Source organism: Rattus rattus, chromosome 3 (genome assembly GCF_011064425.1).
Source record: "Rattus rattus isolate New Zealand chromosome 3, Rrattus_CSIRO_v1, whole genome shotgun sequence".
NCBI lineage: Eukaryota > Metazoa > Chordata > Mammalia > Rodentia > Muridae > Rattus > Rattus rattus.
Genome location: NC_046156.1, coordinates 118,188,211 through 118,210,244, shown reverse-complemented (window position 1 = coordinate 118,210,244; position 22,034 = coordinate 118,188,211). Strand labels below are relative to the sequence as shown.

General features: G+C 40.8%; 1 protein-coding gene across 3 annotated transcripts in view; it reads left to right on the top strand.

Moving 5' to 3' along the window:
* Positions 1–279: 279 nt before the first annotated feature.
* The window catches only part of Atp11b (ATPase phospholipid transporting 11B (putative)), a 97,998-nt gene continuing 76,243 nt past the window's right edge, over positions 280–22,034 (top strand). For 2 of the 3 annotated variants that reach the window (XM_032898508.1, XM_032898507.1), the window contains exons 1-2: positions 280–585; positions 17,318–17,434. In XM_032898508.1, the coding sequence (XP_032754399.1) occupies positions 559–585; positions 17,318–17,434 (144 nt within the window). In that variant the 5' untranslated portion in view covers positions 280–558. The remainder of the gene's footprint in view (positions 586–17,317; positions 17,435–22,034) is intronic. The other variant, XM_032898506.1, reaches the window with a different exon arrangement.

The window sequence follows — 22,034 nt, the reverse complement described above, 5'->3', positions numbered from 1 at the left end:
AAGGAGCTGGCCAGGGGACAAAAACTCGGAAAAGACCCGCAGAGCGGGCGAGCGTGACAGCGCTCACGCTTTCGTGACACACCGCCCCGGAAAGGGGCAGGCAAGCTCTCGCGGACTCATGGAAGGGCGGGCCTCGGAGAGTTAGCGTAGCGGGCTGGTCCAGAGCAGGTGAGGGAGGGGCACAGGGCTTAGGGGCGGGGCCATGGCGGACGAGGGAGGGGCGCGGGGCTTAGGGGCGGGGCCATGGCGGACGAGGGCGGGGCGGCGCCGTGGGGGCGGCGGTGCTTCGGGTGACAACGGTCAGAGATGAAGGTGGCCGCGGCGCAGCGGGGAATTGAGCTGCGCCGGGCGCGGTTGGCAGCCAGGCCGCGCCTGTAGGACCTCGGGACCGGGGTGGCGGGATGGGGACCCGACTCGGGTAGAAAGGCGGCAGCGGCAGAGAGCGGAACTTAAGTCCGAGGGGCTCGCCTGCTCTGGTCACACTCGCAGTCCTCTTCCACCTGCTGCCGCTCGGCCCCGCGTCCCGCGGGCCACGACGGCGTCGGCGACGGAGGGGGCATGTGGCGCTGGGTCCGGCAGCAGCTGGTGAGTGAGGGCTGGGTGGCGCGGCGGGGCGGCGCGGGCTAGGCCGCGGCGGGGGCGCGCGTCTCTCTCTCGGCCCCGGCTCCGCACAGCGCGGGGATGCGCTGCAGCTTGCGGCCACTGCGGGTCGCGAGCGGCGCGGGCCCCGAGGTGACGGAGGCAGCGGCGCGGGGCGAGGGTCAGGCGGCTCCCCGGACTCCGAACTAGGCTCGTGGGGGCTCCGGAGGAGGTCTGGGTCCTCCTCGGCCTCCCAGCGGAAGCTCACCCTGGGCCTAGGAGGAAGGCGCGCCGGAAAGGTCCTCACCGCAGACCGGTGCAACTTCTCTGTGAATCTGTCACCCACCCCTCAAGGCGGTTAGAACGCAGGCGTTTGGAACCAGTGGTTAACTTTCGAACATTACTGTGTTACCTGGAGAAAGAGAAAACCTCCGAGTGGCTTTAAGTGTCTAAATAGCGTCACCTTTCTCAGAAATTATTCACAGACGAAAATCTCATGTCTCTTGGCACCTGCAGCCCAGAAAATAACGCCGAGGCGACAGTGACAGTTAGGGCAGACATCACTTCAGTTCTAGGAATGCTAACCTATGTGCTGTTTAATTTCGAAATTATACCAGTTGCCGTATTTTTGTTTACGAGGTTTCAAGGCAGTAATAAATCTTACTGAAGCAGAAACGTACTGTTTTGCGACCAGATCTTCATTATTCTTTTTCCCTGCGGTAGAACAGCTTTTCAGGTAAAAATTAAAAATTATATATTTCACTCAGTCTCCTGTATTTTACAGTAAGCATCATTTTAAATAAAGAAATCTTCTAATTAAAACTAGAACTGCCTGCCACTCCCTCATACAAATGGTGGATCTTTATTTTTAGCTAACTGTTGCAAATTGAAGTATTCCAGCTTTATTGGGAATCCAAGCTAATGATGTCATTTAATCCACTCTGTTAGACTCTTGGATTTCTTGTGGCAAGCCGGTACAGTAAGGAAGTTAATTATTACATATCTGATCTGTTTTTGATTTCCCAGATATCATGTAAAGGAGGCCTGATTTAACACCTTTTATCTGATGATGTTTTGTGTGAGAAGATCATTTCTAAGTCTGTTTTTTTTTTTTCTCAAGCTTTTCCCAGTATGTTAAGACAGAGTCTCAGTATGAGGTACTTTTTTGTTAGCTCGAGTAAAATCCTACCATATGATCATTCCTATGTTCCAGAGAGAAATCTGATAATGTTGGGAAAATGGCTTTAATGCTTATAGCTGAAAGGGAAGAACCAGAATCGAAGTGGTCATGTATAAGTCAGCTGTCTTATGGGACTAACAAGTTGAACAAGTTGCCTTACATTAAAAAAAAATGCTATCTTGCTATCTAGTTGCCTGTCACTGGTTTTACTTTTAAGATAATCAAGGCTTTAAGACCTTGTGTCAAAGCAGGATTTTGTATTGCTAAGTTTGTGTAATCACTTAAATTACAAATTAAGGGCAGTGTATACAGAGTGATGAAAGTATGTTGTCCTTGCTCAGTGATACACAGCCATTCTAGTTCAAAACATTTGACGTAGATTATTCAAATTATACACATTTTATATACAAATAATGTAAATATATTCCATATGTGTCCGTTGGGTTTAGTCACCAGCATTTTGTTGAACGTAAAATTCATTAAAGGGAAAATTTGGGTAGATCAATAAATCATAAGGACAGGTTGTTTTGGAGCTAGAGAACACTTTATATGAATCCTGGCTTTCAATTAATACTCTAACCAATAAAAAGATACTTTTTGTTTTTAATTTTTTTATTAATGTGTGTGTGTGTGTGTGTGTGTGTGTGTGTGTGTGTGTGTGTGTGTGTATCTAAGGCAGGACACCCTGTGTGAGTCAGTTCTTTCCTACCCTGTAGGCTCCAGGAATCAAACTCGGGTTCTGAGACTTGGTGGCAATCTCATCTGTCTCCTGAGACATCTCACTTAATTTGCTGTCTTTTTATGACAGAGACAATTGTATCTTTTACTTATTTATTTGCAATTCTTAAAAATTAATTTCTGTAAAATATTTAACTGCCTAATGATGAGAAAACATGATTAAAAACTGACATTTTCGATTTATGAAAATAGTGAAAACGTGGAATTTTTTTTCTTTTTTCTTTTTTTGTTTTTCTTTCACATATAATGTTCAAATTATTTTATGTTAAATGATGTTATGCATTCTGGTGTATTTTTTTTTTCTTTTCTTTTTTTCGGAGCTGGGGACCGAACCCAGGGCCTTGCGCTTCCTAGGCAAGCGCTCTACCACTGAGCTAAATCCCCAACCCCCATTCTGGTGTATTTTATAGTCATAGTGTATCCCTTTTCAGTAACATGCTGTACTAACTCGTTCTAGTACATCATTAACAAGCATCCCAGTTATAGCTGCATAGGACCATTATATGCCTGGTGTAGTACTATCATTATTATTAGTTTTTTATTATTAGTTTTACCTTGCCGATGCTGGCAGTCAAACACACAGCATTATACATGCTAGTGGTAGCTGTTGACCACATGCAGCTGCTAAAATTTATGTTAAGAATATTTTCAACAGCATTTTTTTTGCATAATGCTGGTGTCTGCCTTTAAGAAAAAATTCTTGTAAATAAATATAGTTAGATGACGTATAAGGTTTCGTTACAGAACAACATAACACCATGTTTTAATAGAACTTTCTTGTATGTAGGTATATGCTAAATCCTGTTTTATGTGAATGTGATAAGGCTCATGACTGCTCTCAGTCAGCCCCCTGTACTGGGCGTAGAGTTAGTCTTGAGAATGTTTTCTGGATAGTGAATAGATTAGGAAATAATGACTATTATTTCCGTTTAGCAGTATAGTGATAGAATTTAAGACTAGCTAGCCCGGAAGAATGTGGAAAATAACTGTAGCTGCACACAAGCACCACCTAGCAGGCGTGTTTATTTAGCTGGTGGCCCAGGTCTGTACTCCCAGCATCTGGGAGTTAGAAGACGGAAGATCATGAGCCGGGGTACAGGGCGGTGCAGTTCTTAAACTGTTCATAATGTCCCTTCAGACTGGCACTGGTGGTTGTGAAAAGAGGCTGACGACTGTTTCCTGATTCACTGAGGAAATTGGCAAGTTCTTAGCCACAACTCCCTGGGTGCTGTTATCAAATGCATGAGCACACCTGTCTGTGTCTGCGCCCCCCTTCCCTGTTTGTGCTGTGACCGCAGCTCATTGTGGTCAGGATGCTGCTTTCATGATTCTCTAGCCTCTGTCAGTTAGCAGAGCCTTTGCTCTTTCTTGTTTCCTTTAGCCTCGTTATCCTAATTGCCCTGTACTGTACCTTCCTGCTAAATGATCTTTAATATAATAATAATTTTAAAAAGGTTTATCCTGCATCACAGTTCTGTGTAATATATTTGAAATGTGGCTGGCTCACGTTGAAATTTTCTTAAATATAAAACATAATGGATTTTTAAAACAAGAAAAACGTGGCATTTCAGTTATATTTCTTTCTGTAAGAGTAAGATGGCTTAGCAGGAAAAGGCGCTTGTCACCCATTACTGTAATAAGTACACAGTACATGTGCTCAGTCTGACCCCAGAGGTTCACTTGGCAGGAAGAGAGATTATCTCCTGTAAGTCATCCTCTGTCTTTTACATTTGTGTAGTGACATGTACCCACTCCCCAACAATAAATAAATATATTTAAAATTTTTAATTGTTTATTTTTAAAATGTGGCTGTTAGAAATGTAAAAATAATGTATATGGCCTTGCGTCTTTGGCCTGTGTTTTATTTTTACTAGTATGGCTATATAACATTAAAAGTAAGCTTTGGTTTCTTTGGAGCACATAAAATCTGGATATCTTTCTTTATATCCTATCTTTCTTCATATCTATATATATCTACTGAAAGGGTTTTTTAAATGTATCACAGGCTGGTTTTAACTCGTGATCTTCCTGTTCAGTCTCCTGAGTGTTGGGATTTTGGAAGTGTATTTTTAAATATGACATTTTTCTTTTGGTCAAGGTGAAATGTTAGAGGTGTCTAGGTATTCCCAAGAGCACTCAGGGACCTTGCTTCAGAGCCTGGGTGTTTGCCTTTCCCCAGAGTGAGGTCAGTATACCAGGTGTCACCATTGAAAGCAAACTTATTTTCCTCCCCTGGCAGCAATTAAATGCCAACAGCTCTTCAGCTAAGGGTGTGATTTCATGCCTGCTTCACTTCCTCCGCGCTCAGAGTTTGTTTTCTCTAGCTTGAGCTTGGGCAGGCCTTGTGTATATTGTTACAAATGCTATGAATTTGTATATCTGCCTTGTTGTGACTGGAAAAGTTGATTTGAACTCATTTACCATCTCTGCATCTTAATCTTTTCAACTCTTTGACTTAGATCCCTGAGTCTTGGCCGGAGGGGTGTTATATAGACGTCCAATCAGGGCTAAGCGCTTTGACATCTCTTATTTGTTACATGTTGACCAGGTGTGGGTCTCTGTGCTAATTGCTATATATTGCAAGAAGAAGCTTCTCTAATGAATTTGGGCAGTGCAGGGATGCATGGGTAGAGCAGTAAGTCACTAAGTCGTTTATTGGCATGCCCATTTAGCAGGTAAGTAGTAGGTTTTTCCCTAGAGCTAGTGATCTATCTAGCCACGGGTTCTTGGTGTCATGGATGGTGTCCCATATCTCAAGGAACAGGCTTTAGAGCTAATTCAGTCTATTACTCCCCACACACTCGAGCTGCTCAGTGCTATCGGTGGGCGTATCTTGCCAGCAGGTTGTGACTGTCGCTCTCAGTGCTCACAGCTGGGTGAGGCTGATGATTACTTTTCTTGTAGTGGGCAGCACTGCGAACTCTAGGCAGTAGAGATGAGGTTACCAGTCCAGAGCCACCTGGGTATCTGTATGTTCTGTAACTCAAAAGTGTGGTGCTTTCAGCATTGGGGTTTTACTGTCAGGTTCTGGAGGTAATCAATCAGTAGCATAGCCTGTACTTGTGGAGAGGGCTTATTGATGCTTTTGGCAAATAACTCAAAAAGAAGTAACCCATTCCTGGTCCTGGGAGCTTCATTTAGCAGTGGACATCTAGTTGGGATATTGCCCTCTCACTACAGAGTAACTCCATTCAAACTGGAAGCTTCCACAATAGTAGGCCTCTGCGACTTTTCAAAAGGCCTTCAGTCCTTGTCATCCTTCCTCAAATTCCCTCCTCTACCCTGTCCTTCCATTCTCAAACCAGTTAATCTTTCCTGTACCAGTTCCTCCTTGGTAGCACTCTTTTTTTCCATGAAAGACCCCTTTCCTCTCCCGTTCCCCTTTACTAGTTACCTACGCTGTCTGTGTATTCCAATGAGATGCACAGACCTAAAGCTGAAAAAGCATCAACAGACGAGAAGAAATGCAGTGCCTGTATTTCTGGGTTTTGGTTGCCTTACACAGGATGATTGTGTTTGTCATCCATATATTTACCTGAAATTCTCATAATTTTGTTGTCTAACAGCTGAATAATGCTCTATTGTATAATGCATACATTTTCATTATTCATTTATCAGTTGATGGACATCTAAGCTGTTTCCCTTTCCTGAGTCTTGTGAATAGAGCAGCAGGGAACATGGACAAGCAAGTATCTGAGGTAGAATAGACAGTCTTTTAGTTATAAGCCTAAGAATGGTGTAGCTGGATCCTGTGTAGATCTGTTTCCAGCATTGTGAGGAATGCCTTCCCAGCAGCGGTGAATACATGTTCCACTTTTCTAGCATTTGTGCCTTCCCCCCCACCCCCCGCCCGCCCCCAGACAAGTGGCTCTGACTAGAATTTGTTATGTAGACTAAGCTATTCTGGAACTCCAGAGAATTACCTGCCTTAGTCGGCCTCCTAAGTACTGAGATTAAAGGCATGTGCTATTCATATGTAATCTTTAGAGAATTATGTTCAGTTTCATGTTTCATTTTTAAGTTACGTTGTTCCTTGATATTTAGTTTTTTTAAACTGTATATATTCTAAATACCAACCCTCTGTTAGATGTATACTTGCTAAAGATCTCCCCGTTTCTTTTCTTTTTTAAAGATTTATTTATTTATTATATATAAGTACACTGTAACTGTCTTCAGACACACCAGAAGAGGGCATTGGATCTCATTACAGATGGTTGTGAGCCACCATGTGGTTGCTGGGATTTGAACTCAGGACCTCTTGAAGAGCAGTCAGTGCTCTTAACTGCTGAGCCATCTCTCCAGCCCTCCCCATTTCTTCAAGCTACCTCCTCACTCAAATCCTGATCGATATCCTTTGCTGTTCAGAAGCTTTTTAGTTTCATGAAGTCTCATTTGCCAACTATTGGTCTCAGTGCCTGTGCTATTGGGGTTCTTTCAGAATGTCCTTTCCCGTTCCTATGAGTTTAAGCAGATTTCCCACATTCTCCTCTATTAGATTTGAGATATCAAGTTCTGAGATCAATTAGTGGTTGAGTTTTGTGCAGGATGAGGGATGTGGCTCTAATCTCATCCTTCTACATTGTGTTATTCAGTTTGACCAGAACCATTTGTTGAAGGTGTTCTTTGTTCTCCAGGTGTATGTATTGACCTCTTTGTCAAAACTCAGTTCTCTAAACTACTGTACGTGAGGATTGCAGAAGGGGTATGGGAAGACTAAAGGCCAGAGAACAGAGAGTTTCAATGAAATGTCTGAAGTCACACCCAGTCAGTCTCACCAACCTGGCTGCCTAAACCTGAACTGAACAAGGAGGACACAGTAGGTGTGTTAACATGGAAGGGGGAAAGCCCACGGAGAGTCAACGCTAGAGAAAGCTATAGGCAACTAAGGAATGCTGACAGAAGAGAATAGTAGTCTTCCCAGGGGAGAACACAGAAGTTGACAGTTATGCAGTAATACATGGTCAGCCTTGAAACATGGACATACGAGTACTGTGTATTTAGGAATACACACACACACACACACACACACACACACACACACCAACGAAAACAATTTAAGACAAAGAGGCCATGAGTTTTATAGTAACTTGTCAGATTTAAAAAACTTGCTTTTTAAAGACATTGATAAATTCTTTTCTTTGTGTGATATCTTTTACCAGAACACTTCAGATGTGATATTAGATATAACTGATCTTTTAACAAATCCTATTAGGTTTGTATCAACTGGTTACATGTTCTATTCATAGTCTTTTCTGAATCGTTGCCTTTTGTTTTTAAAGATGGGCCTATTTTGAGCCTTTGTATAGGTACATTCCTGTTTTTGTAACAAAAGAAAAACTTTAAGCTGTCTCCACAGGAAAATAGTGACTAAGGGAAGTATGGTTTATTTTAGAGTGAGTACTGTTACTGTACTTGTTTGTTATAAAGGTAGACATCTAGTGTTGAATGCAGGTTTCAATAAAAAAGGAATAAAATATCAAAAATATTGAATCCCATACACAGGAAGGTTTGGATGGAGGAGATGAATATGATATGACTAAATTATAATCTCAAAAATAATTTAAAAAATCAGATATCCATAGATATAGACTTATGTTCATATCTATACTTCTATTAAGTTAATCAGTGCATCTCTCTTTATTCTGATACAATGCTGTTTTTATTACTATTGTTCTGTAGTATAAGTTACCAATTTTTTATTCTTCAGAATTACTTTAAGCAATTCTTGGTTTTTTATTTCCATAAAAGTTAAAGATTGTTTGTTCCTTTGTTTCTTTGTCTCTCTCACTCTCCTCCCCACCTCCCTCTTTCTTTCTTTGTTTTTTGAGACAGGGTTTCTCTGTGTGTGTAGCCTTGGCTGTCCTGGAACTTGCTCTTAGGTCAGGCTGGCCTCAAATTCAGAGGTCTGCCTGATTCTGCCTCCCAAGTGCTGAGATTAAAGGTGTGCACCACCAGCACACTGCAAGATTATTTTTTCAATTGCTGTGAAGAATTGTGTTGGAATTTTTACAGGAGTCGCATTGAATCTGTAGATTGCTTTTGGTAGGATGGCCATTTTCACAATATTAATCCTTCTGATGCATAAACATGGGAACTTGGAAAATTTTTCCTTCTACTGATACCTTCAGTTTCTTTTTTCAATGTAAAGATTTTTATTATATGTAAAGACTTTTCTATTTAAATTTACTCCCAAATATTTTATTGATGTATTTATTTGATGCTAGTGTGTATAATATTGTTCCCCTTACTCCTTTCTCAGTATGTTTGTTGGTTGTGTGTAGGAAGGTTACTGATGTTTCCCCACTCTACTCTGTCTTTTTATTGGATACTTTAGGTATTTACATTTCAAATGTTATCCCCTTTCCAGCCCCACTCCCACCCCGCCCCCGCCCCCACCCTACTCTACTCTTGACTCTGCCTTCTTGCAGTTCATGTGGCCAGGCATGCCTAGGACATCACAGGATCTTTGTCCTTGCTGGTTCTTTTTTTGGAATATTTTCCCCTAGGTGTCTGCTGGATCCTTTACTTCCTTGGAGTCTTTGTTTAAATGTTAACCTTATATGGTGGTTTGAATGTCTCTGGCATAGCGTCTCTTCACAGCAACAGAAAAGTAAGATCCCTGATCAAACAGTAAAGCCTTTTATACCCTTATGTAGAAAAAGTAAAACAAACAAAGCAATGCCCAGCACCCCTCCACTGTGGCTTCCGTGCCCCCTTTCCTGCTTTGTCTCAGTGTTATAACACTATTCCGCACTCTTGACTCTACCTACTTACCTCATGAAGTGAGCCTGGGATTCCACCCAGTCTTTGTTAGTTCTCCACCTAACAAAAAGTGTTTCTCAGTTTTCCATCCCTTTTAGGCATAATCGTTTCCCATTCATTAATTCCCTCTAACATTTTCTGAGTATCTATTGTGGTAACCTGCTGAGAGGATTTAGGACTGTTTAAGTGAAGCTCCCTCTCTCTGCTCAGGTAGCTTCCTCAGAGGCTCTTGTCTTAACTGAGGTTTGTTATTACTGAATAAAACAAATCAAAAGCGCGCTGACCTTTCTGTAGGTAACTCTGTAAAGAGTGAACTGCCTAGAATGGAATGGCTAGATGACGGCTATGCACACTGTGACTGCTAAGGAGCTGCTTCAGTTACATTTCAGAGTATGAGAGTTGCTGTCTCACTACAGCTTGCTCAAGCTTCAGAAACATTAGCAGGGCTGACGATACAGCTCAGTGGGTAAAGACACACTTGTTACCAAGCCTGATGACTGATAACCTTAGTTTGATCCCCAGAACTCACATGGCAGACAGAAGAAGACAATTAACTCCAATAAGTTGTTCTCTAGTCTCCACCCGTACGTACATCATGGCATGTGCACGCGCGCGTGTGCACTTACTGAATAAATGTTTTAAAAAGAACTTTACTGGTCTTATGGGTATGAAAAAAATCTCATTTCTTTCTCCTCATTGCTAATGAGCAATGCTAGTCCCTCTGTTTTATTCATATGGATAAATGTCCCATTTTTCTCCTGAGTAGTTTATTAGTTTCTTGTTGCTGTGATAAAATCCTTAACCAAAGCAACATAAGGAAAAGTTTATTGTAACTTACTGTTCAAGGCATATCACAGAAGAGAAATCATAGTGACGGGAGCTTGAGGCAGCTAGTCTCGTGTGCCTTTAGGGAGCAGTACAATGGTGATCAACTTCCTCTTTTTTACTCAGTCTAGGATCTCAATCTAAGCCTGGTGCTGGCCCACGTTAAGGGTGGGTCTTATATCAATTAACCTAATCTAGACAGTCCACCATAGGTATTTCCAGAGGTTTATGCCCATCGTGATTCTAAATCCCATCAGATTGACAATTAAGATTAGCATTAGGGGCCTGGAGAAATAGCCATTCAGATGGCTTACTGCTCATGCAGAGAATCAGAGTGTGATTGTCAGCACACATCGGGTGGCTCACAACGACTTGAAATCCCAGCGTCGGGGGAACTGGACTCCTATCCTCTGCAGGAACATGCACTCATGTGCATATAACCCCACCCCTCCATAATTTAAAATAATAAAAATGTTTAAAATGATTAATGTTATAAGTAGTTCTTCGTTCCTTTTATAGTGTAGATGCCATTTCTTTGTTATATGTGCTATAAATATCTTTTTCTGTTCTTTGCTCTCTATATAAAATTTTGTTCATATTTTTTTTACACATTCCCCTTTAAGTTTCTTTGTATGTAGAAAAATTGATTTCTGCCTTCAATTCTACCTAACAATTTCTTTCCTTTATTAGAATCAGAATTTCTTTAGTATTGTTTTCTTCAATTGTCTTAAAAATAGAGTTTTCAGTATTCAAATTTAATATACTTACGATTGACTTTTATATATAGAATAAGGGGATTTGTGGTTTGCTGTTGGAAAGTTATTTCATCTCTCTGTTTGTTGGATGAGCCATTTTTGATGTCTGATATATGTGTTTGCCTTCTCCATTACAAATGACATTTTTAATTTCCCTCTATGTTCTCTTTTTTCTATTTTACTCATCTATTGGTATACCAATAACAAGTCATTTTTAGTGTTTTAATTATAGTCTTTGCATTATGAGTCATTTGTAAGCCACATGTCTTGGTTTCTCTTTCTCAGAATTGCATTGGACCTTTGCTCTTCCATTTATGACATAAAAGCAGGTTTTGTTTTGTTTTTTATTCTCTGGGGGGGGGAATCAAGGATTTTGATTGACTTTGCATTGAAATTTATTTGATTATTTAATTGTGTGTGTGTGTGTGTGTGTGTGTGTGTGTGTGTGTGTGTGATGGGGGAGGGCATGTGCGTGGATGTCAGAGGCTAGCGTTGTTCAGGAGTGGCTTCTCACTGTCCACCTTGTGGCTTCTTTGGCTGCACGTTGTGTTCTAGATTAGCTTTCAGCATTCTGGTATTAAAGGGTGTACACACTGCATTTGCCTTTTTTATGTGGGGTCCCAGGATGAAACTTGGGTGGTTAGGTTTGAATGACTAGCACTTTATCCATTGGGCCATCTTCACAGTTCTGAGTTCTTATATTTATATTCTTTCCTGTAGAGACCTAGCAGCTGGGCCTGCAGGATGCCTCAGCAGGTAGGGTTCTGCTGCCAAGCCTGCAGCCTGAGCTGTGTCCCTGGGACCTTCATGGTAGAAGGAGAGAACTAGTTCTTCTTCTTTGTGTATCTTAGATTTATTTATTTTTAAATTAAATTAATTAATTAATTTATTTGCTTTACATCCCAATATCAGCCCCTGCTCTCCTCCCAGTACCCCTCACATAGATGCTACCCCCATTCCACCTTTCCCTTCTCCTTTGAAGAGGAGGAGTTCCCCTCTGGGTTTCCCCTCTCCACTCTCTCTCCACCCACACACATCAAGTCACTGCAGGACTAGGTAGGTGCATCCTCTCCTACTGAGGCCAGACGAGGTTGTCCATTTAGGGGAACAGGATCCACAGGCAGGCAGGAAGGCAGCAAACTCAGTGACAGCCCCAGTTGCAGTTGTTGGAGGACTCGAGTGAAGACCAAACTGCACATCTGCTACATATGTGCAGGAGACCTAGGTCCAGCCTGTGCTTGCTCTTCAGTTGGCGATTCAGTCTCTGAAAGCCCCAAGGGTTGAGGTTAGTTGACTCTGTTGGTCTTCCTAGGGAAGCCCTGTCCTCTTTGGGTCCCTCAATCCTTACCCCAACCCTTCTTTAAGACTCCTTGAGCTCCACCTAAGTGTGTGAGTTTCTGCATCTTTCCATTGGCTGCTGGGTGGAACCTCTCAGAGGACACTTCTGCTAGGGTCCTGTCTGCAAGCCTAATGGAGTATCATTAATAGTGTCAAAGATTGGTTTTTTGCCCATGAGATGGGTCTCAATTTGGGGCAGTCATTGGTTGGCCATTCCCTGAGTCTCTGCTCTGTCTTTGTCCCCAACACATCTTGTAGGTAGGACACATTTTGGGTCTAAGGCTGTGTGGTGGATGGGTTGCTGTCCTTATCCTTCCCTTGGGGAGTCCTTCCTGGCTACAGGAAGTGGGGGCCCATATCCCCCACTGCTAAGACTCTCAGCTAGAGTCACCTCCATAGACTCCCTGGGTCCTCACCCCATCTCAGGTCTCTGGCACATCCTCTGATTTCCCTTCTCTTTCCCATTCTCTCTACATTTAATCCCCACCTCCCCTCCTACTCGTCTCCACCTGTTCCCCATCCCCTCTCCCACCCAGATCCTCCACCCATAGACCTCTGCTATCTACTTTGTTTCCCTTTCTGAGAACCAGTTCTTAAAAGTTGTCCTCTGACCTCTACATGCATACCATGACATGCTGACACTCTCTCCCATGGGAATACACAAAATAAAAAGAAAATTAATTTAAAAAACTTAAGATTGATAGCTATAACTGTACGTTCATTTTTTCTAGCTATGTCTATAGTTATTTAGCTGTGTCCTAAATCATAGCCTAACAGAGTTTTTCTGTGGGGTTATATCTTCATAACCCCACAGAAACCTAAAGAGTAAATTACTGTAGCCTTAATTTTATAAGATATTATCAACCTTTTCCCAAACTTCTATACAATTTCCCAGTTAGATTTTACATTCCTGTGCCTTTATATATTTTTCCAACACTTTTTAAAAAAATTATAGTTATCCCAGTACGTTGAAATATAATTTTGATATACATTTCTATAATGGCAAAGGCTGTCCGACATCTTTATGTATCTATTGGTTTTTTTTTTTTTTTTGGAGAAATGATCAGTCTAATCCTCTTGTTCATTCTAATTGACATATTTATCAGAGCCTTTTTTAAAGATTTATTTATTTTGTTTATATGTGAGTACACTGTAGCTGTCTTCAGACACATCAGAAGAGAGCATCCTATTAATGATGACTGTGAGCCACCATGTGGTTGCTGGGAATTGAACTCAGGACCTCTGGAAGAGCAGTCAGTGCTCCTAACCACTATCACAGAGTGATGATATCACAGAACTCATTATATAGTCTGCATTCAGTACCCTTATTAGATATTACATTAGTTTTAATTTCATCTTTGATGCTTTATGTTTTTAGTCTGATTGTCATATCATTTTTTTAAAAGATTTATTTATTTATGTATTTGAGTACACTGTAACTGTCTTCAGACACACCAGAAGACAGTATTGGATCCCATCACAGATGGTTGTGAGCCACCATGTGGGTGCTGGGAATCGAACTCAGGACCTCTGGAAGAGCAGTCAGTGCTCTTAACCGCTGAGTCATCTCTCCAACCCTGTCATATCATTTTTATACTGTTTTTCTTCCTCTGCATTTTTCTTTCAATCTGAAGATTGACATTACTATAGTTAGGAACACTTTCAACCTCCTTTTTAAAAAATGCTGCTCCATGGCCCTTAATTCTCGCATTCTAGAGTTAACTGGTGAGCATAATGTTGACTCCTTTCCTGTCTGCTATAATATTCAGTGTTCTTGTCATTTTGCTGCTTTCATTACTCCTAGTTTTATTTTAAAAAATCATTTTACTGTAATGACTTAACCCCTCCCATGTACACACATATGCACACACCAAAAGTAACAGCATGTGCCTCCCCAAATCCCACTCACACAACTAGATTAAGGTGGCCACTCAATCCTAGCCTCAAATGGCATCTACACCATCTACTGGAGGTCTAGGAGGTTCGAGTGAAACAGTGTCTTCTGGCTATGACATGACCACTATTATATCTGAAATAAACTAGACTACACTTTTAATGCTTTATTCAGAAGAATGTGCTTGATGATGCACCCAACAACGTAATGCTACTTCAGTAAGAATTTTTCTCAATTTGAAATTTATTTTACTATTTTATGATGAAAGAATGTATGTCTAGAATTAGGCAGCTGAACTTGGTTTAGATGATCTAGATGGTTTAGAGATGGATTTGATGCAGTGTGTTGTTTTGTAACGTTCCCTGGCTGCCTCAGGACTCAGGCTGGTTTGTTTCTCCTGGGACTGCTCATCAAAGGGAGCTTCAGTGTCAGGCCCAGATGGTTGGCAACATGCACATTTTCTCCTGTTCTTCCTGTGTTTTGGCTTTTGAGATGACGTCTCCTTGTATAGCCAGGGATGACCTACCTTGAACTTACAGTTCAGACAGACCCTCCATCCTGACCCCCAGGAAGCTGGGGTTTAGATGGGAACCATGCCCAGCTGTGGCTGTGGGTGCCTTTCAGCACTGCTCCATGGCTTGGCTTTCAAAGCCTTGCTGTTGTTTGTTTTTGTTGTTTTGTTTGTTATGAGGAGAGTCAGGAATTTATTTCTTTCCTTTCAGTGCCATCTTTGGATCTTTTTCTGTGCTTGAGAGGGAATCCAGGACCTTGGTAGATAAGAAGCTGTATCTTCTATCATAAAGGCCTCATTTTTAAAAAATGAAATTTCATTTAGAGTAAAAATATTGTCTTCTCATTTTGGTATTTCAGTAGTTCCAAGTGTTTCCTGACACACAGTCCGTGCCCATTGTATTTATAAAATGGAGATTGCAGGTAAAATGATAGGATGGTTTAACACATAACATAACATAACATAACATAACATAACATAACATAACATAACATAACAAATCTAAGTGATTTGTTATTTCAGAATGGTCAAATAATTAAAAAAAATCATCACAGTGCTCAGCACAGTACTGAACACGTTTTCTCAGCATACATTGCCTGTTGATGTCCTAAGGCTTGACTTGAAGAATTTTTATAATGTGTGTGGTAGACAGTAGGCGGTCCTGTTGATCAGCACATCACTGAAGACTTTATTTCTTGACCTCTGTTCCTCCCAGGCTTGCTTCCCTTGGCACTCTACTAAGGCTTTTAAATTAAACAGTGTGCTCAGAAAGTTCCAGTAGTGGGAATGACTTGATTCTTTAATAGTGAGCGACAGGAACGTCCATAATCTTATCTTTTTTATTTAAAGTTGAACTTTAAATGTGGAAAAGGGTTTCTGTCCCAAATAAGAAAGATACCACCCCACTTTGAGGGTCAATATCTCTTTATTTTTCTTTTTTATTATATTTTTATTATTTCAAACAATTTTTTTTTAGATTATACTGAATGCAGGTTTATTGGAAGCTGCTCTTGGCTGGGCAAGTTCAGTGGCCCCAAGGAAGGAGGCCAGGAAAGTCTCCATGGGATGGGAGAGAGGAGAGACAGGGAAGAGAAAGAAAGAGTGCACACACAGAGAAGAGAAAGAGAAGCTTAAAGTAATTTTAAAATATATTTTGATCATATTCCTCCCCTCCCCCGTCCTTCTAGATTAGTTGTTCTCAAACTTCTTGATGTTGTGACCCTTTATATAGTTTCTCATGTGATGACCCCAACCATAAAATTATTTTTGTTGCTTCCTCATAACTATAATTTTGCTACTGTTATGAATTATACTGTAAATATCAAATGTTTTTCAATGGTCTTCCACAACTCCTGTGAAAAGGTTGCGTGACCTCCCCACCAACTCCCCCAAGGGTGTATGACCCACCTGTTGAGAACCACTGTTCTAGATCCTCTTCTTCCTGCACACCCAACTTTAAGTTCCCTAATGCAGATTTAAAGAGAGTATAGATGCACTAGTTACTTGCCATGCTAATCTCTTGTTTCCTGGTTGGTGGAACTGTTTGGATAAGATTTAGGAGGTGTGGTCCTAGAAGAGGAGGTGTGTCATTTGGGACTGGCTTTGAGGTTTCAGAAGCTCACTTTGTTCCCAGTTAGTACCTTCTCTACCTTCAACTTGCAGAACAAGATGTAAGCTCTCAGCTTTTCCTGCCACTACACTTTTTTTGCTTTGCCATCAGGGACTCTAAGCCTCTAGAACTGTAAGCTCAAATTAAACACTTCTTTTATAAGTTGTCTTCCTTGATCAAGTTGTCTTATCACAAGTATTGAAAAGAAATTATCTATGAAGGGATGTCATGGCAGGAAACTGGAGGCAGGAACTGAGTCAGAGGCCATGGAAGAACATTATGTTCTTACTCCCTGTGGTTTGCCCTCTAGCCTTTCACCCCTAGTTTATCAATCAAGAAAATGACCCATACAGGCCAGTCTGATGGAGGCATTTTTCTTAGTTGAGTTTCTCTGCTCTCAGCTATCTCTAGCTGTGCCAAGTCAACAAAACACTAGCCACACAGATGGTCTTTCGAATTTAAAGGCAGAGTATGTGTCCTGCCAGGAATATTACAAAAATATTTCTGGCTACAATTCAGGAAGTCTTACCTGTTTACTGCTACAAAGAAATGATTCAGTGATATAAATCTGTGAAATGAATCTTAGTCTTTTGAGAACAAAACTCTTTAAAACTAAATTGATCTTGGTATAAGAGAGGTTAAAGATGAACATAAAACTTTGCTATTAGGCAAGGTAACCACATATTAGTTAGACATATTTCTGTTTCAGTAATAATCTCTTACTTCAGGAGAAAGCAAGGCACTCATGGGAGTAAAAAGTAAGGAATGCAATCAAGAATGCTTCTAAAGCTCTCATATCTTTTTTTTTTTTTTAAAGACTTATTTATTTACTTAATTTATTTAAGCACACTTTAGCTTTCTTCAAAACAACCCAACCCCATTACAGATGGTTGTAAGCCACCATTTGGTTGCTGGGATTTGAACTCAGGACCTCGGGAAGGGCAGTCGGTGCTCTTAACCACTGAGCCATCTCTCCAGCCCATATCTTTTTTTCCTTGTAGCATATTTTAGAGTGCACTTTAAGGCCAATACTATGTATAATTTGACCAGTTATATAAAATGAATAGTAAAATATTATAAGAACTAGCCTGCTGATTAGTATTCTTTTTCTGTTGTTTGTTCTTAGGGTTTTGACCCACCACATCAAAGTGACACAAGAACTATTTACATAGCCAACAGATTTCCTCAGAATGGCCTTTACACACCTCAGAAATTTATAGATAACCGGATCATTTCATCTAAGGTAAGAATAAATAATTTTATTATTAAACTGTTGTTAAGAGCTTGGGATATATTTGTAAAATAGCTCATTTGGTAGAATCACCTGCCATGTACAAAGCTGAGTTCAGTCTTCAGCACCACAGAGCATCTTGAGCATTATGGTACGTGCCTCTAATCTCAGCACGCACTCTGAAGGTGAAGGCCACCTTTAGTACATAACAAGGTTGAGGCCAGCCTGGTATACACGATACAGTGGTTAGTCCTGGTATATATGATGATACAGTGGTTAGTCCTGGTATACATGATGATACAGTGGTTAGTCCTGGTATATATGATGATACAGTGGTTAGTCCTGGTATACATGATGACAGTGGTTAGTCCTGGTATATATAATACAGTGGTTAGTCCTGGTATATATGATGATACAGTAGTTTGTCCTGGTATATATAATACAGTGATTAGTCCTGGTATATATGATGATACAGTAGTTTGTCCTGGTATACACGATACAGTGGTTAGTCCTGGTATATATGATGATACAGTAGTTTGTCCTGGTATACACGATACAGTGGTTAGTCCTGGTATATATGATGATACAATAGTTTGTCCTGGTATACACGATACAGTGATTAGTCCTGGTATATATGATGATACAGTAGTTTGTCCTGGTATATATGATACAGTGGTTAGTCCTGGTATATATGATGATACAGTAGTTAGTCCTGGTATACATGATACAGTGGTTAGTCCTGGTATATATGATGATACAGTGGTTAGTCCTGGTATATATAATACAGTGGTTAGTCCTGGTATATATGATGATACAGTAGTTTGTCCTGGTATATATAATACAGTGATTAGTCCTGGTATATATGATGATACAGTAGTTTGTCCTGGTATACATGATACAGTGGTTTGTCCTTGTATATATGATGATACAGTAGTTTGTCCTGGTATATATGATACAGTGGTTAGTCCTGGTATATATGATGATACAGTAGTTTGTCCTGGTATACACGATACAGTGGTTTGTCCTGGTATATATGATGATACAGTAGTTTGTCCTGGTATATATGATACAGTGGTTAGTCCTGGTATATATGATGATACAGTAGTTTGTCCTGGTATATATGATACAGTGATTAGTCCTGGTATATATGATGATACAGTAGTTTGTCCTGGTATACATGATACAGTGATTAGTCCTGGTATATATGATGATACAGTAGTTTCTCCTGGTATATATGATGATACAGTAGTTTGTCCTGGTATACATGATACAGTGGTTAGTCCTGGTATATATGATACAGTGGTTAGTCCTGGTATATATGATGATACAGTAGTTTGTCCTGGTATATATGATACAGTGGTTAGTCCTGGTATACATGATGATACAGTGGTTAGTCCTGGTATATATGCTGATACAGTAGTTTGTCCTGGTATATATGATACAGTGGTTAGTCCTGGTATATATGATGATACAGTAGTTTGTCCTGGTATACATGATGATACAGTGGTTAGTCCCAAATAAACAAACAAAATGGGCGATTTGTAACATTTTAAAAATGATTGACTGAATGTGTGCACGTATATATGTGTACTTTTAAAAAGCCAAGAAACGGAAGGTTGACAGATAAATCTTACCCAACATGATGTGTGAAAGAAAGAGGCTGTTAATTGCTCCCAGGTAACGATTTTCTCCAGTTGTGACTGAGCTGTGGCGGCTGTCTGCTGAGCCTGTTTCTTCTCATTTTATGTCATTTCATCTTTGCAACAACCTATGTGCAATAACTATTAAATCTTGTTTACAAAATGCTATATTTATATTATCATGGTTTTTGATTTCAGTGCTTGGAAATTGAATAATTTTCTCAAAATTGTAAGTGGCTTGGTTAGAGTTGAACTCTTTTCTTTTTTTCTTTTTTTTTTTTTTTTTTTTGGTTTGGGGACCGAACCCAGGGCCTTGCGCTTCTTAGGCAAGCACTCTACCACTGAGCTAAATCCCCAACCCCCCACTCTTTTCTATGTGATTTTAAAGCCTCCTTGTCCCATTATCTAGACTTTAAAATTAGTGTAAGGTACTACTTCATTCTTACTTATTTTTCCCTTTGGCTCTGGAAGAAGTCATGTGTGTTAAAGCAGAGGTTATAGAGCAGTGCTGTGCAGTTCATTTCTCTTTCATGATCGAAGTGAGTTGCATGTTCAGTAAGATAGCTTGTAGCATGTAGGACTGTTGCAGCCTTGGAAATATGGCTGGTACAACTGAAGAACTGAACATTGAAAATTATTTTAATTCAAATGTCAGAACTCTATGTGACTAGTGACTCCCGTACTAAATAGTGCTTTTATTGAGGATGTGAATCAGAAAGACTGAGGGTAAAGTTCTTACTCAGACCTGGCACTCATGTGTAGGGTACCCCAGGAAACCTGTGTATGCGCTTGCCCTGCCTTCCAGAGACACTGATACTTTCCCTGGGATACTGATCTCATCTTTCCTAAGATGCCACCTTAGCTTACCAGTCCCTCCGCCCTGCTCTCTCCCCTTTCTTCTGTCACATTATTTCTCCATGTAACTGATCCACTGATGGCGGGCGCTAAAGGAACTTGCTCCAGCTCTCATATATTTTGGATGCCGTATAGGTTTAAACAAGTTTAAAGTCTAATTCTTTTATTTAAGATATAATTTTATCATTTCCCCCTTTCTGTTTCTCTCTCCAACTCCTCTAATGTCCCACCCCCAACCTTCATTCCCTCTCAGATCTGCAAGCTCTTATTCTCTGTTATTTTTACGTAGGTAAATGACAGCTTGCTGAGCTCTTTAGTGTCTCTTGCATGTTTATGGTGTCAGGGTTGACCCCTGGGGAAGACTAGCTCTATCGCTCCCTGCTTAGTTACTGGCCGCTGTCTAGGTGTAGGGCACACTGGGAGTCCTCCTTTCCTGTAAGCCTGGGTTTTGTTTTTTCCTTGCTGTGGTCTTGTTTAGGCATTGCTGAGGTCATACTTGCCTGTCACAATCTCACAGCTCATTTTCTCGTTCTGTGGCTCTTACATCCTCTCTAATCCCTTTTCTTTGACACTTGTCTTGCCCTAGGTGTAGGAAATGTGTTGTAGCTAAGTTCATAGGGAGTGGGAACCCCACAGTCTGTTTTGCATTTGGAGCAGCTGCGGCCTTCTGCAGCAATCTCTGTCTATTGCAGAGAGACGCTTTCTTGATGATGCATAAGAGCTGCACTCACTCATGAATACAAAGAAATAATTGAGGATACAGTTAGGAGTTGTGCTGGTTTATTAACGTGATGTATTGGGCTGGACTATAAGATCCGTGACCTCTCTAGCCCTGGGTAGCTGGCTACAGTTTCAGTACCAAGCATGGTTTCCTACCTGTTGAGTGGGCCTTAATATTCAATAAGAGAGGTGTTGGTTACTACCAGAATGTGAGTGCCACTGATGCAGATACAGATTTCTCACTGATGAAGATGCTTTAGGAATATCTTACCATGCTGATCATTGTTGTAGCTCACAGGCATCGCAGTGGAGTGGGATGGCTGGTTGTCCCTCCGTTGGCAGCTTGCTTAGCACCTTCCAGTACTGTGAAAGCTAATCTTCCAGGAGGAGGCTTTCAGATCAGAGCTAACACTAAGATTTAAGGTTCTTATCTGTAGAACTTCACATAAAACATCAGTCAGATTCACGTTTTGGCGGGTGTTGGAGATCGAGAGTCCTGGAAAGTGTTGCCATTAAATAAGTCCCTTTATATGGCTGTGTTCTTATGCAGTTTAACGTTTTTGTCCAGAGTTTCAGAAATGTAGGTGTTTAAATAAGCACCCTCCTAAGCCATTTTAGCATAAGTAAGTTTCCTTCTATGGCTTTCCTACTTTATTGTGTCTGCTGTTTCCAGACCCTGTAACTGACTGTGTTGCCGCACTCATACAGGGAACTCTTTCCCACTGACCCTTTGCTGGATTGCATGCTTCCTCCATGGTGCTTCCTCCATGGTGCTTACATGTGAGAATTTGAAGATGTTTAGGTCATGTCAAGGGCATAGATGGTTGCTGACTCTCTTCTCTCATGCTGCAGTGAGGCTGGCACCATGGTGGGCTTTTTTAAACTTCTGTATTATTGTTCTCTGACACATTTTCTACAAAACTACAAGGAGCTTTGCCTTTTGTTTTACATGTTTGTTTATATATTTTATCTTTAACTACAACTATTGATCTCTTTGCTTTGCCTCTAAGCTTCTTAGTGTATCTGACATGTTGTAAATCTTTCTTGTTTGCTTTTTTTTTCTTTTTTTTCCCCCGACAGTGACTCATTAGGTAGCCCTGGCTGTCCTGGATCTCACTGTTTAGACCATGCAGGGCTCTATCTCACAGAAATCTGCCTGCCTCTGATGCTGGGCCTAAAGCAGTAGTTCTCAACCTTCCCAAGCTGAGACCTTTTAATACAGTTCCTCATGTGACTCCCAACCATAAAATTATTTTTGTTGCTACTTCATAACTGTAGTTCTGCTACTGTTAGGAATCATAATGTAAATGTCCGATATTCAACCCTTATGAAAAGGTCATGTGACCCCCAAAGGGGTCATGACTCACAGGTTGAACACCACTTACTTACCTGAAGGT